Here is a 13,566-nt window from a genome sequence, read left to right on the forward strand (position 1 = left end):
GTCAGTAGACTCTCCGGATACAAGCCCCAGGCTCTGTGAGGAGCACTCCCAGAGGACTTAGAATGTGGTGTAGCTTAGCAAGAATGGGAAAGGGGCCATGGCTAGAATGAAGGCCCGGGGGGGGGGCTGGCAATATGTCTAGGAATTTCCCCCATTTTTAAACGTGTGAGAATGAAGCTTCTGAAAGTTACGACCATTTGCACCCCAAAATTGCTTATTTTACTAGTCTTTTGCTGTTGTTTTGAGATTTTGTCTTGATATGTATCGTTAGCTAGCCTAAAGTTTAGCCCAGGCTAGCTTTGAACTCACGGACACCCTGCCTCTTGAGCCACCAACACTCAATAGAGTCACTTTACATTTTCAGGGACCTGGGCTGCCCCTTACACAAAGTGCGGGATGCTGTGTGGTGTACTCCTCTTGTTCACCGTGTGAGATGTAACAGTCTCTGTGTGTCTCTCTGTCTCTGCCCCCCCCCCGCCCCCAAACACAATGTTGTTGATGGAAGGGGGTCAAAGCTGAAATCTTGGCAGGACACCCAGCACGAGTGTGCCTCTGCTGGTCAGGTGAGACACTATCCACCCTCCGACCTACTAACTCATCTCTCGTGCCCGAAGCCAGGCAGCCAGGCAGCCAGGTTCGAGCGAGCTCCTCTTATATCCTGGCAGAGACCCATGCACACTGGGTTGGGACTCAGAAAGGCCACCTACCCTACTGCCCAGAAATCAGAAGGCCAAAATGAACACCCTAGGAAGGCCCCTCTTGTCTGGTTCCCACCCACCACCAGCTCGTGGTTAGCTTTCCTCCCCTAGGCACAGACCGCAAGCATGCAACCGCTAGGGTTTTTGTTGTTGTTGGTTTTATTTGTTTTTCTTTGCTGGGCACAATCATCTTGACTTCGCAGTTTTAAAACTGGCAGGCAGGTGAAGGGGGATGCGCTATGCCTCTGTACCTGGTCTGGTATGAACATAGCAACCATGTGGCTTAGTCCTTTGCCAGGTTCCTCCTTAATGAAGAAGCAATAGTAGCTGGTCCATGAAACCTCAGTATGGTCTGCCCAGATGCCCGAATGAGCGAGAGCCGTCTAGCGTGGTAGATACATTCTTGGGACGTCTTTCATTGGTTTTGGCTCACGACCTCCTCTTCCCCCTCCCCACCCCCCATGAGAATTCACCTTCCGAGTCACCCCGCCCCCTCCCTCCTAGTGGACGGGACGAGGCAGCGAGGCTGAGGTAGAGAAGCCCTAGGGTGCCCGTTGCCCGGGTATTGCGGAGGGAGTGAGAGCCGTCCAGGTGCCGCGTCGCCCGGAAGAAAGTCCCCCATCGCCGGTGACCCGCGCTGGGACAGGGAAGCCACTCACTCGTGCTTCTCACCCGAACTCCCCGAGAGCGGCCAGAGGACTCCGGGGGCTGTGCCTCGCCAGCACCCCGTCCCCATCTACCCGGCGTCCGCTCCTTTGGGTGGGCTTAGGAGCTGCCACGTGATTTCCACGAAGCGCTGGGGCCCCTAGCGGAAAACAGCAACTTGGGTGGGATCCTGGACCCCGAGGTGCGGCGAGGGGGCGGGGAGAGGAGGAAACGGGGGCGGGGTAGGAGCAGGGGGCGGAGACGGGACAGGACGGGACGCGCGGGCTGGGGAGGCGGGCGCGGCGGAGCCCGGAGAGCGGGAAGCGGCGGGGCGGGGCGGCAGGTGCGGGGATGCGGGCGAAGCGCGGGTAGCAGAGCCCCGCGTTCAGGGCGCCCCGTGTGGTGAGCGCGCGGCATGTCGCAAGGGCCCCCGGCGGGCAGCGTCCTGCAGAGGAGTGTGGCAGCTCCTGGGAACCAGCCGCAGGTAGTGGACACGGGGGCCGGGTACGGGGAGGGGAGTGGAGGGTGAGGGTACCCCTTGACGTGCGTTCCCGCCGTGCGCCCCGGGAGCCTGGGAAGACTGAAGTCCCTCCCGACTCGCCGGCGCCAGACACGTGGGTCCGCGCTGCCAGGGGCCACTGCGTTCCTGCCCGCTGCCCGCGCTGGAGGGAGGGGGCCAGAGCTCCGATACTGGGAATTCAGCCCAAAGGGGCGGTTCGTCCCTGTATCCAACCCACCCGCTACGGTTCGCATGGGGAACGAGGGACCGTGGGACCGGTCAGCCTGCGGGTGTGAGGTTGTGCCTCTAGTGGGCAGACTCCACCCCCAGCACGGATGGAAACTCCTCGATCTCATTCGGTCAGCCCCCTCCGTTGTCCCCAGCTCTCACAGCTACACCACAAGAAGTTGAGACAGCTATTGGGACACTTCTTAGCCAGCTAGCTGCGTTAGCAACAGTTGGTCGTATCTTTCCCAATCCCCCGCCTCCCAATTCTATGCTTCACACTTAGTGTCCCAGGGTGACCCTGAAGTCTGAGCCACCTAGGTGGAGTCGCCTTGTACCATTTGCTTCGCCTCTCCGAGCCTCAGTTTCCCTATCTATAAGTTGAACCCTATAGCATCAACTACTGAGGGTGTTTGCACAGATTAGGTGAGCCAAGGAGGATTTGTGTCTCCATTCAAGATTTCTGCTGAGTGGCCAGGTGTGGTCACCTGGGAGAGGTGATATGTCCAGTTTGCAGTGACAGATCCTGAGGACAGAAGGCAGGCTGTCCCCTGCCTCGAGACCTGTTGGCTTTGGAGAATACTGAGGTATTATTTCCTGTCAAGCACGAGTGAGGTCAGTGTATCTCAGGCCCGCCTCACCTGCCACAGTTGTCCCGGGGGCCTAGCAGAGTTCTGAGCATGTGGCAGATTCCTAGTTAATACATTGGAAGAAGGGGTGAGTTGGGTTTATGGTAGGATCTGCGAGGGCGCAGAGCTGAAGCTCTGCCGTTTATGCAGCCTGTCCCCCTTGATGTATCAAGTCTCTTTGGATTGCTGATTGCAGAGATGCGGGGCTATGATCCCAGAGCTAGAGAGGCACAGGGAAGATGGGGTGTTAAGGGCCAATTTGGGCTATATGAAATTCTGTTAAAAAATAAAAGAAAAAGAAAAAGAGAGACTACTTCTAGAAGACAAAATTCAAGACCCTTCCGTGTTCTGAACAGTATCTCCATGCGGCCGCTCCCCTTGTGTGTATGCTCTCTCTGGATTACACCCTGGGCCTCACACAGGTTAGACGTGAGCCCTATTACCGAGTTCCCTTCCCCTCTAGACACCTTTTGGACCCAGTCTTGAAGGATATTTTTTCTCTCCCCTGATGGTTCCAAGGCAGTTCTGGAAGGCAAACCCTTTCCACTGAATAAGCTCTCACTGTGGTAGGTGCATTTTTCTGCCTGCACCATTTCATTGCCACCTCATGAAGAATTTTTGGATATTTGGTAAAAACTTTCAAGATACATCACAAATTTGCATTTGGAATAACCCTGACCTCTGAAAGAAAATGTCAGCCGTTGTTCAAGGCAGCATATCGTCCTTGGTGGTCCAGATACTCTGAGCCCTGGTAGGGTTGAGTGGTCACAGTTAGTAATAAATGCATAGTTCTGGTCTGCACAGTTTCAAAAGGACTTGCCGGTGTATGGCAGTATAAAAGCTGTGCAGAATGTTCCAGAGAGCAGGTACCCCGGTCTTTCCCACTCTCAGATGAGCAGTGCCTCTACAGCTCTTCCAGGCAAACGCCCTGTGGGGTAGAGGTCTGTGAACGTTGGTTTGGAGACCAGCAGACCTGAGTTCCACTTCCCACTCACCGCCATGCTGGCCATGATACCTGGAGGACTTCCCTAACCTGAGTTTCTTATTCCTCATCTCTTCGGTTTTTTTTTTTTTGTCCTGGGTATAGAGCACAGGGCCTCACATATCCTGCACGAACGTGGTGGTACCTTTTTTAAAATGACAGTCTCATTATACGTGTCTTGGGATGGGGGCTGAGCCTGACATACAGCAAAGCCCCAGCACTGCCAGCACTGAGTGGGTACTGTCCACAGCAGCAGGTGAAAAGGCAGAGCCCAGGGAGCAAAGCCGAGTGGACTGAGCATGTCTCTTTCTACGTGTCCTCCCCAGAGCCCCGAGGACGATGACAGGAAGGTTCGAAGGAGAGAGAAAAACCGGGTTGCTGCTCAGAGAAGCCGGAAGAAGCAGACCCAGAAAGCTGACAAGCTCCATGAGGTGAGGCTGTGATCAGGGCAGGACCACAGGGACAGCCATCCTGTGCCCTGAGGAGGGTGCCAGGGATGGCATCACAGTGTCCGTCATGGGTTCTGCACATCTGATTGTGCTAGGTCTTTCCAGCCCACTGTCTTGCTTCTTTATTCCCTGGCCTCCTCCCTTCAATCCCAGGCTCTGGGTGTTTCCCACACTCCTTTTTCTCTAACTATAGAACCAAACAGAAGCCGAGTATGGTGGCACACGCCTATACTTGGCACTGAGGGAGGGGGTAGAGGCAGGAGGATACCCAGTTTGAACTATAGAAACACTGTGACAATAACAATAGTTAAAGTGCTGGGGAAGCAGTTCTATGGAGCGCTGGCCTAGTCTGCACAAGGATGCCCTGGGTCTGAGTCTCCACACCACATAAGTCAGGCATGGTGGTGCATGCCTGTAATCTCAGCACTCAGGTGTAGAGGCAGAGAGCCACAAGTTCAAGATCAGTCTTGGCTTTATAGTGATTTTGACAAAAGAAAAAAGAAGAGAAAGAAAGAAAGAAAAAGAAAGGAAGGAAGGAAGGAAGGAAGGAAGGAAGGAAGGAAGGAAGGAAAAATTACTGGGGGCAGTGATGATACAGGCCTTACAGGCCTTTAATCCCAGTACTTTGGAGGCAGAGGCAAGTAGATTTCTATGAGTCTGAGGCCACTTGGCTCTACATAGTGAGTTCTAGCCATCAGAGCTTTATAATGAAACCCTGTCTTGAAAAAGAAAAAAAAAATAAAAGAAGCAGGTGAGGTGACACTTGCTTGGATCAGGAGTTCAAGGCCGTTTTTTGTTTTTTGTTTTTTGTTTTTTGTTTTTTGTTTTTTTTTTTGGCTACATAGCAAATTTGAGGCCAACCTAGGCTACATGGGACCCTTTCCCAATCAAAAATAAAAATTGAAAAGCTAAACAAAATGGCTCTTGGTGCTTTTAATTTTCAGATTCTTGCTTCATCCTGTGTGTATGGTTTGAATGAAAATGGCCCCTATAAGCTCGTACATTAGAGTGCCCAGTAGTTGGAACTATTTGGGAAGGATTAGGAGGTTAGGGGGTGTGGCCTTGTTGGAGGAGCTGTGTCACTGGCTTTTTCCCATCTAGCTCTCCCCTGCTGCCTGTTACCTGTGGATCAGATATAAACTCTCAGCTACTGCTCCACATGCCTGCCTGTCTGGTGCCAAGCTTTTCTACCTCTGGTTTTTGGTTTTATTTGTTTGGTAAAGTTTTTTTTTTTTTGAGACAGTCTCACTATGTAGCCCAGCCTTTAGAGACTCAGTCCTGCCGCAGCCTGCTGACTGTTGTGATGGCAGCTTGTGCATCTTCCTCCTCCCCTCCTTTCTTCTTCTCCTTTTCCTCCTCCTCCTCCTCCTCCTCCTCTTCCTCCTCCTTCCTCTCTCTCTCTCTCTCCCTCTCTCTCCCTCTCTCTCTCTTTCTCTTTGGTTTTTCAAGACAGAATTTCTCTGAATAGCCCTGGCTCTCCTGAAACTTGCTCTGTAGACCAGGCTGGCCTTGAACTCACAGAGATCCACCTGCCTCTGCCTCCGAGTGCGGGGGATTAAAGGCGTGCGCCACCACCGCCCAACTCTATTTCTTAAATGTTAGTGTTGACTAAGGTTGATACTCCACTGCTTTCTCACCTTGCAGGGGATGTTTCTCTACGAACTGGTCCCACCATCGCTCAGCCAGGGCTTCACTTTTACTTAGACGTCCCCCGGGCTCTGCTGCAAGCTCCTCACATGCGCTTCTGAGGCAGAATGTGGTCTCTTCACCCTGAGACTTTCTCTTCTCACTACCTCCACACAGTAGCTAGTGGAACTTAACCACCTTCCTTATCTCTCACATCAGGAGCCTCTATCTGAGTCTGTTTTCTCTATTACTGAATACCACAGATTAGGTCATCGATAAAGAGAGACTATTGGCCCAGCGTTCTGGAGGCTCAAAGTCTCAAAGCACAGTGCCACATCTACTTGGTGTCTTCACGGCACCTAGTGAGGGTTTTGTGCTCAGCACCTAGTGAGGGCTTTGTGCTATGTGGTCGTATGCTGGAGGCAGGAAAGCCAGAGAGCAAACTTGCTTCCATACACAACCACTTCGTTTGTAGCTCAACTGTCCACTAGTGACTTAATCTATTCGTCAGAGCAGAACATTCGTGACTGATCTCCCCAAGGTTCTCCCTCCCAGCTTTGCTGTTTGGGGACCAAGTTTTCAGGGCAGCCAGTTGGAGGGCACATTCAGCCAGAGCACTGCCATTTATCCTCATGATTCTGCTTTCCTTGACCCGCGTCTGTGAACCTACACAATCCCACGCCAGGACTGGCGAGGGGTGAGTGGTGTTCCTACTCTTTGCTGTGCGCCATTGGCGTGAGAGTTAAGATGTGGTCTAGCTCTCTCCTGCGGGGCGGCGCTGCCCTGCTCTCTTGCCATGCACATTTCCCCAAAGCTGGCCAAGGCCTTGACAGCTCAGGAATTCAGTCCTTAGAGAGGAGAGACTATCTGAAAACTCCCTCACCTCAACCAAACATGCTTAGAATGCACGCATCCCAGGGAGCTGAGACTCACTGACAGAAACCACAGCCTGGCATAACTTCAAAGTGTCAGAGTCTTTGCCGGATGCAGGAAGACTGGGGTCTAGAGGCCAGGATCTCCCGATGGGCTTCCCCATCTTCATGGGATCTTAAACCTTCCACAGAAGCGTGGCAATACCCTTCGCCTCCTTCTTCCCCCTTGTTTCTAAGGTGGTGATTCTTAGGTTCTTGGGTCCTAAGGCTTTGTGTTGCCAAGTCAGGTGTATTGCCATCTCTAAGTTCAGAGTGTTCGTGTGTGCAGACATGACCAAGTGTCCTAGACAAGGTTTTTCATGCAACAAAGCACAGTTAATCCAAAACACTAAGTACTTTCTTGGGCGCAGCCCTGCTGTGCAGTCACAGGGAGAAGACACCTCGTGTGTGTCCTTGGGAAGCACGGGCTTCGTTTCCTGTGATGAATTTCAGCAAATTCATGACCCTCTAGTGCTGACAGTGAGCTGTCCAAAATGCATCCCACCATGCTACCGTGGAGATGTTGACAGAGCTGCATTCCCGCTGCAGGCTCTGGAGGGGATCCATGTCCCTGCTTTTGTCAACTCCTAGGGAGTTCCTAGTTTGTTCCTTGCTTTGTGCTCTTCCATCTTCAAAGCAATGCTGTCCCACTGTGGCATCTGCTCCTCTCCCTCCTGACTTAGGACTCCCCCAATTCCACTGAACCCACTTGGATGATCTCCCTCCCATTTCATGCTCCGGACTCTCGTCCGCAAAGTCCCTTTGGTTAAATAAGGTTCCTGTTCACAAGTCTCAGATAGTAGGATGGAAGCATCTTTAGGGGCTAGTGTCTTTCCTGCCACAGAAGGTAACAGATGACCTATAGCCTTATGAGTGCCAAGAAAGGGCATGAAAAGGGCACATACGTTCTCTCCCAGTGTCTCGTAGCTGACTGTGATAACCAAGCAGACCAGGAACTTAGGAGAACTGCCTTTCCACACGCCTTGCCCCTTGGAAAGCCAGGGGTAGCGTGCCCTTGCACAGGGCCCTGAGATGTCCTTCTGCCCAACATCTGCGTGGCCTGGCAGCTGTGCCCTTCCAGAAGAGGGCAAATTGGTCTGAAGCCAGTGTCCTCAGGAGAGAATTAATCACTCCCTGCCCCCCGGGGATTGACACACAGCAGAGGAAACCACCTGCGCACCTCACCTCTGCAGGGCCAGCGTTGTTGAGAAACATTGTCAAGTCGGTCAGAGCAATGGCTGTGTTGTCTGCATGTGTCCATGAACCAAAGCCTTCAGCTGTGGTCCCAAAGACACCCCGTGGGGAGTCCCTTCATGGTCACCTCCCAGCCTCCTTCCATAGGATGCCATAGCTACAGGGGGAATCTGTGTTTTATGTTGAGTAGGGCACTGATTGACTAACTGCATCCTGGAGGTGAGGCGCTGATGGGAAGTGGGGTAAATGGTATTGTCGCTGAGACCCAGTGACCGGAATACAGGACACTTGCCACAAGGCTGTAGATTATGGTGGAAAGCCCAGGGGACCTGTGGGGCTCCCAGACCACACCTAGGTTGAGGAAAGGACACCATGTGTGGAAATTTCACACCTGGTGAGAGGCCAGCTGGCAGCTGAGACTACCCCATACTGTGTGGGGAGTGAGCCATGAATTAGGCACTTCCTTATCTTCTCCTCTCCCAGTCCTGAAGCACAGAGCCCTGAAGGGCACAGTAGCTGTGAGCTTCTCTTCTATGAATGCCATGACAGGGGTTGTTTGGAGCAAGATTGTTCACAACGGCCACTTCTCTCTTCTGTGCTCCTTACTCAATCCAGTTGTCCTGAGCCCAATACCTGGGCCTCCCACTTTTGTGAGTTTCTCGGCTCCTTCCCTCGCTTTCTGGAGACACCTAGGAATTTCCCCCAAGGCCATGGTTGCTGATAGTTGTGACCCTCCGTGTTTGGCGTTCATACCTCTTCTGGGGCCTGGATCTGCACCTCTCTCTGGACAGTTAGGCTGAGTCAGCATTCCCTGCTGGAAACCAAGATGAAGCCACAAAGAGGCTGTGCCACACTGAACGTTGACTTAGAAGTGGGCCGGATTTGACCGGGCACCCAAAGACGTCAGACTGAGAAAGAATTTTGAGTCAGACGAGGGTGGGAACAGTGCCAGCCTCGGGAGCCTTAAATGTCAACCTGACAGATGGCTTGGGCAATGTGATGTGGTGAGTGTTGCCATGGGGTTGCCAACTGTTGCGTGTTCGGAGAGAATTCTGGTGACAGCGCACACAAGTTTAGAAACTGGATCTGCACAGCTCTTGCTGATAGCCCTGCTTTTCAGGCGGGAACGCTCTTCAGGACTTAGGACAGACCAACTGTAGAGTCCTGTGAACTCAATTCTGGTAACTACTGTGGGGAACTCTGGGTCCATACTGCCAAAAGAAGGCAAAGTTGGTGATTTGAGTTGGGGTTGACCTTGACACCGGGGATGGGATCTCCGGGCCCGCTCAGAGCTTAGCTGTCTCCCTTGTGAAATGGGTTCTCTATGTGGCCATGTCCTCCTGGTGCCTCTGCTTACTCCTGTCCGTCATGTCATCCCCATTTGTGTCCCCTGCCTTAAATGACCCTGACCTAGAGATCCCAGACTTCCCAACCCCAACCTCAGCACTATTGGCATTGAGCCTCCTTGCTCTATGTGTTGGGTGGGGGTTGGGCTGGGCCCTGAAGGATGTTGAACAGGATCCCTGGCTCTGTCCACTGGATACAAGATCACTTACAACTCGTCAGCAATACATCCGTAGATGGCTGGCTGAAGACCACAGCTTTATTATATGTTATTGTGTGCATTTGAGTGCTTATGTGCCAGTGCATGTGTGTGTAGGTCAGAGGGCACCTGGAGGTCAGAGAGCACCTGCAGGAGCCAGTTCTCTCCTGCCCTGCACCTGTTACCCACCAGGTTTTTCTGAGACAGGGTCTTGTGTAACCCAGACTGGCATCAGACTCAGTACGTAGCCGAGGTTGACCTTGAACTTCTGATCCTCCTGCCTCCTGTGTTAGGATTATAGGATTGTGCTATCAAGTCCACATTATATGTTGTGTGTTTGATGCTGGGGACCGAACCCAGGGCTTCGTGCACGATAGGAGAGCGTTCTACCAACTGAGCCGCATCCCAGCTCAAGCAGCCTGAGTTTTGAGGCATACCTGGCGTCTGTAGTCAGTCCACCACCCATGTTTTTGAGGGCTCTGCTTTGAGAGTGTGACTTAGATAATTGGGGGAGGGGCTGTGGGTAGCACAGTGTCCTGCACAGTGCCCTCTGATGCTCCCTTAGCCAAGGAGCCTCAAACTCCCCGGGCAGTAAACTGACTTTGAACTATTTGAACTAGAAAGCTTGTCACAGAGGGTGTCTGGTCCTGAACCGGTGACTTCTCGATCTGCAGTCAAATGCTCCACACTGAGCTGTAGTCCCACGCTCCTCCCTGAGAGATGGTTACCTTCTTTGCTTCTTTCTCCTTCTTTAGGGTTCTCTGACCTCCTCCGCCCCTCCCAGGGCCTCTTATTTATTAGTCCCGCCTGGATGTTTTTAGTCCCGCCTGGATGTTTTTAGTACTTCTCTTTTTATTTTTGCCTCCTATTCCACCAGATCAGTAAAAGTCCCTCAGCTGACTTAAGAATAAAACTTAAATCCCAGGAAAGAAAGTCCCTGCGGGTAACAGGAAGGGACCAGCAGCAAGGCATGGGGCGCAGAGGAGGATGGGGGTGGAACACAGATATGAGCAAGGTACCTGGCGCACATCGTGATGAAATCCATCGTTTTTCACAATGCATATGTGTGGAAAGAGACTAGGGAGGAGGTACTGAGGTACTGAGACCACACACACACACACACACCCAGAGGTGGCAGTTCCCTGTGCCTGAGTCCCTCTGGCAACTTTTGGAACTGTGGTCTGGGAAGTGGTGACACCTTAGAGTAGAGTCAAGCTTAGGCTCCCTTCCGAGTCTAGAGACACAGCTCAGAAGCTCCGGGCATCTTGCTGCGGACTCAGGAACCATAGAAAGGTGGTTTAGAGTATGGAACCCAGTGTTAACTGAGAATCCACTGAAATGGCTCACTGGAACTATTCGGTTCTGCTGTCTGCCTCATGCAGAGGTGCAGGGCACCGGATGTAGATGCCAGGAATCCAGCTGGTTAGAGGTTAGAGGTCACAGGAACTAGAGGTGGCCACAAGGAGGGCCATCACATTGGTGAAGCCATACTGACCCAGGACAGCCTACAGAAAGGAGGATGCAGAGGTTGCTGCCCTGGAGAGATTTCCTGGAGAGGCCTTAATATAAGTGAGATCCGTTAGTGTACTTCTGAATGGAACGCAGAATGAGAAACGAATGTGAGACCTGAATGTGCTGTGATCAGGGAAGCCCTCCTGGAGGTGGTGAGCTCATGCGAGGCTCAGAGAGAAAATGAAAGCAGTGTGGTTGAGGGGAGCCGCACAGGCAAGCCAAGGGTGCTCGTGTGTCTTAGGGGCTCTAACTTCTTAACTGATGTTTACTAAAGATGATTAGTAATTGAGAAGATGAGGTGGGAAATGAGGTGGGGTCCTCAGCACAGTTGGTGTCCCGAATGCTTGCGTCATAGTCTAACCAAACAAACTGAGCTAAGCACAGTAGGTGTCCCGAGTGCTTGCGTCACAGTCTAACCAAACAGAGCTAAGCAGGAATGGGAATGATGGCTCAGCAATATCTAAAGACATCTCAGCCCAGAGAGGGCCACTGATGGTGATGGATAGAGCGCCATGGGCTGAGTCCCATAGACTTTATCAATGGCCTGGATTAAGAGACGAGTGCTACCCAAATTCCTGGATGGCACGGGTTGTGACCGCACGTGTCCATGAGATGACACCATGGAGACTCAGGATGAACGGAGTGGGACTCAGTGGTCGGGGAAGCCCTGTCTTCAGTCTATCAGTCACTCACGAGGCGACAGCAGCTCCTGCACGCGGAGCTCGGCTTTCTGCAGACTCAGGGACGTATCCAGGGAGCTGAGGTCCAGCATGAGGAGGGCGATCCTTACGTCAGCCCCCTGCATGCTCCCTTGCGTGTTCACTGCGTTCTGAGTCTGGTAACTTGGAGCGTCTGCCGGGGATGGTGGTCAGGAGGGCAGAGGGGCTGGGAGTCCCACACAAGGAACTCAGAGAACTTGAGAGAACAATTTAGGTTCAGAGAACACCTAAGGGGAGGGACGAGTCTGTCGCTTATCATTTCAAGAACTGAGGTTGCGAGGTTGGATTTATTCTGTGTGGCCCCGTTAGGCAGCTCAATGGGCGGAGGTGGAGGAGTTTTCAGTCACTACAAAGAGGACAGAGTATCGCAGAAATGACAGGGACTGTCCCTTGAAGGGGAGGTGCCCAGTGCAAGATGGATGTGTGAACTAGCCCGGCACGGTTTGGGGGAGATGATAAGGAGCTCTTTGATCCCCTCCAGTTCTGAACCTCTACACCCTGATGCAGTAGGAAACAGCAGGAGAGTGTTGTAAGGGACAGCATGCATCCATGCATTCATTAGTGCAGCCAAAGGCCTGCATCCATGCATTCATTAGTGCAGTCAAAGGCCTGAGTCCATGCATTTATTAGTGCAGCCAAAGGCCTGCGTCCATGCATTTATTAGTGCAGCCAAAGGCCTGCGTCCATGCATTTATTAGTGCAGCCAATGGCATGCTGTTCCAGGTACTGTTATGGATAGTAAGGTGGTCAAGAACCCACCAGACACCTTCAAAAAGCAGGTAGTGTTGGGGATGAGGACTGATGGAAATGGGTAGAAGGGACCACTTTGGGGTGATGGAGATGGTCTGTATATTAACACAGGGGTATAGATACTTCTGTCACTGCTCCCTGAATTGCAGGTACTTAATGTAGTAAATTATATTCCAGTAGTGTTGATTCAAAAGTGAAAGCCGTACTATTGGGACCATTTCATTCTTGTGGAGAGACAGAGATCTGAAGCCAGTAAACACGAGGGTGACTTAACATCACGGTACACATCTGAAACCCTAGTAACCTGAGAGGTGGGCAGGAAGATGACAGGCTTGAAGGAGCCCGAGACACACAGCAAGCACCAGGCTAGCCCGGGATACAGAGTGAGACCCTGTCTCAGAATAAAAGGGAAGAGTCTTCTGTAGCCCATGCTGGCCTTGAATTCTCGGCCCTCCCGCCTCTCCCTCCCAAGTGCTGGGACCGCTGTCTTGCACCTCCACACTGGTCTCTATCTGCCCACAGGAGTACGAGTGCTTGGAGCAGGAGAACACTGTCCTGCGCAGGGAGATTTCGAAGCTGAAGGAGGAGCTGCGACACCTGAGCGAGGCGCTGAAGGAGCATGAGAAGATGTGCCCGCTGCTGTGCCCTATGAACTTTGTGCAGGTTCGGCCAGACCCTGTGACCAGCTGTCTGCCACGATGACACCCCAGCTCGCTCCTCTTTTGTCCAGCTCAGAACCTGGGTTTACACACCCAAGAGTTTCCCTCCGCACACGCGTCCAGGGGGTACCTGTGCCTGTGCCCCTCATAGGAAGGAGCTCTGGGGCCAGCCTGGGCTCAGCATGCATGTGGAGGGAGCCTGTCTTTAAGCTCTAGAGCGGTGGACCCAGAAGGCGGCCCGCAGGAATCACTCCTCACCCACTTTGGCAGCTAGCCGGTCCTGTTCTTAGGCAGGCTCTTTCGTCTAGGATTTGGATAATAAAGATAGTTACCGTGTTTCCTTTGTCCAACTCCTTGGGCTGGAGAGCACATAGAATTAATTCTCTGGGAACGTCACACTGTGCAGGCAGGTCCCTCTGCTGTTCGTTCCCCTGACAACCACATACATGACAGATGGGAAAGTACCTTGGCTATGGCAGAGCATAAGACTGGGGTTTCCTTTGCCACCGAGGCTTCCAATAAGTC

At 52.5% G+C, this 13,566-nt stretch overlaps 1 protein-coding gene across 2 annotated transcripts; it reads left to right on the top strand.

The window, feature by feature from the left end:
* Positions 1 to 1,758: 1,758 nt before the first annotated feature.
* On the top strand, positions 1,759 to 13,340 carry Batf3 (basic leucine zipper ATF-like transcription factor 3). 2 transcript variants are annotated; one of them, XM_005348876.3, is made up of 4 exons: positions 1,759 to 1,827; positions 3,949 to 3,966; positions 4,005 to 4,109; positions 12,905 to 13,340. In XM_005348876.3, exons 1-4 carry the CDS (start codon positions 1,759 to 1,761, stop codon positions 13,082 to 13,084), a joined length of 372 nt encoding a protein of 123 aa, XP_005348933.1. In that variant the 3' UTR covers positions 13,085 to 13,340. The 2 variants fall into 2 exon arrangements, with proteins under 2 accessions (XP_005348933.1, XP_005348932.1); XM_005348875.3 differs by lacking the exon at positions 3,949 to 3,966.
* Positions 13,341 to 13,566: the final 226 nt, after the last annotated feature.

Source organism: Microtus ochrogaster, chromosome 6 (assembly GCF_000317375.1).
Source record: "Microtus ochrogaster isolate Prairie Vole_2 chromosome 6, MicOch1.0, whole genome shotgun sequence".
NCBI lineage: Eukaryota > Metazoa > Chordata > Mammalia > Rodentia > Cricetidae > Microtus > Microtus ochrogaster.

Coding starts and splice junctions, on each gene's coding strand:
- Batf3 (XM_005348876.3), top strand. CDS start 1,759: ATGTCGCAAGGGCCCCCGGCGGGCAGCGTCCTGCAGAGGAGTGTGGCA. Junction 4,110..12,904: donor AAGCTGACAAGCTCCATGAG/GTGAGGCTGTGA, acceptor ATCTGCCCACAG/GAGTACGAGTGCTTGGAGCA.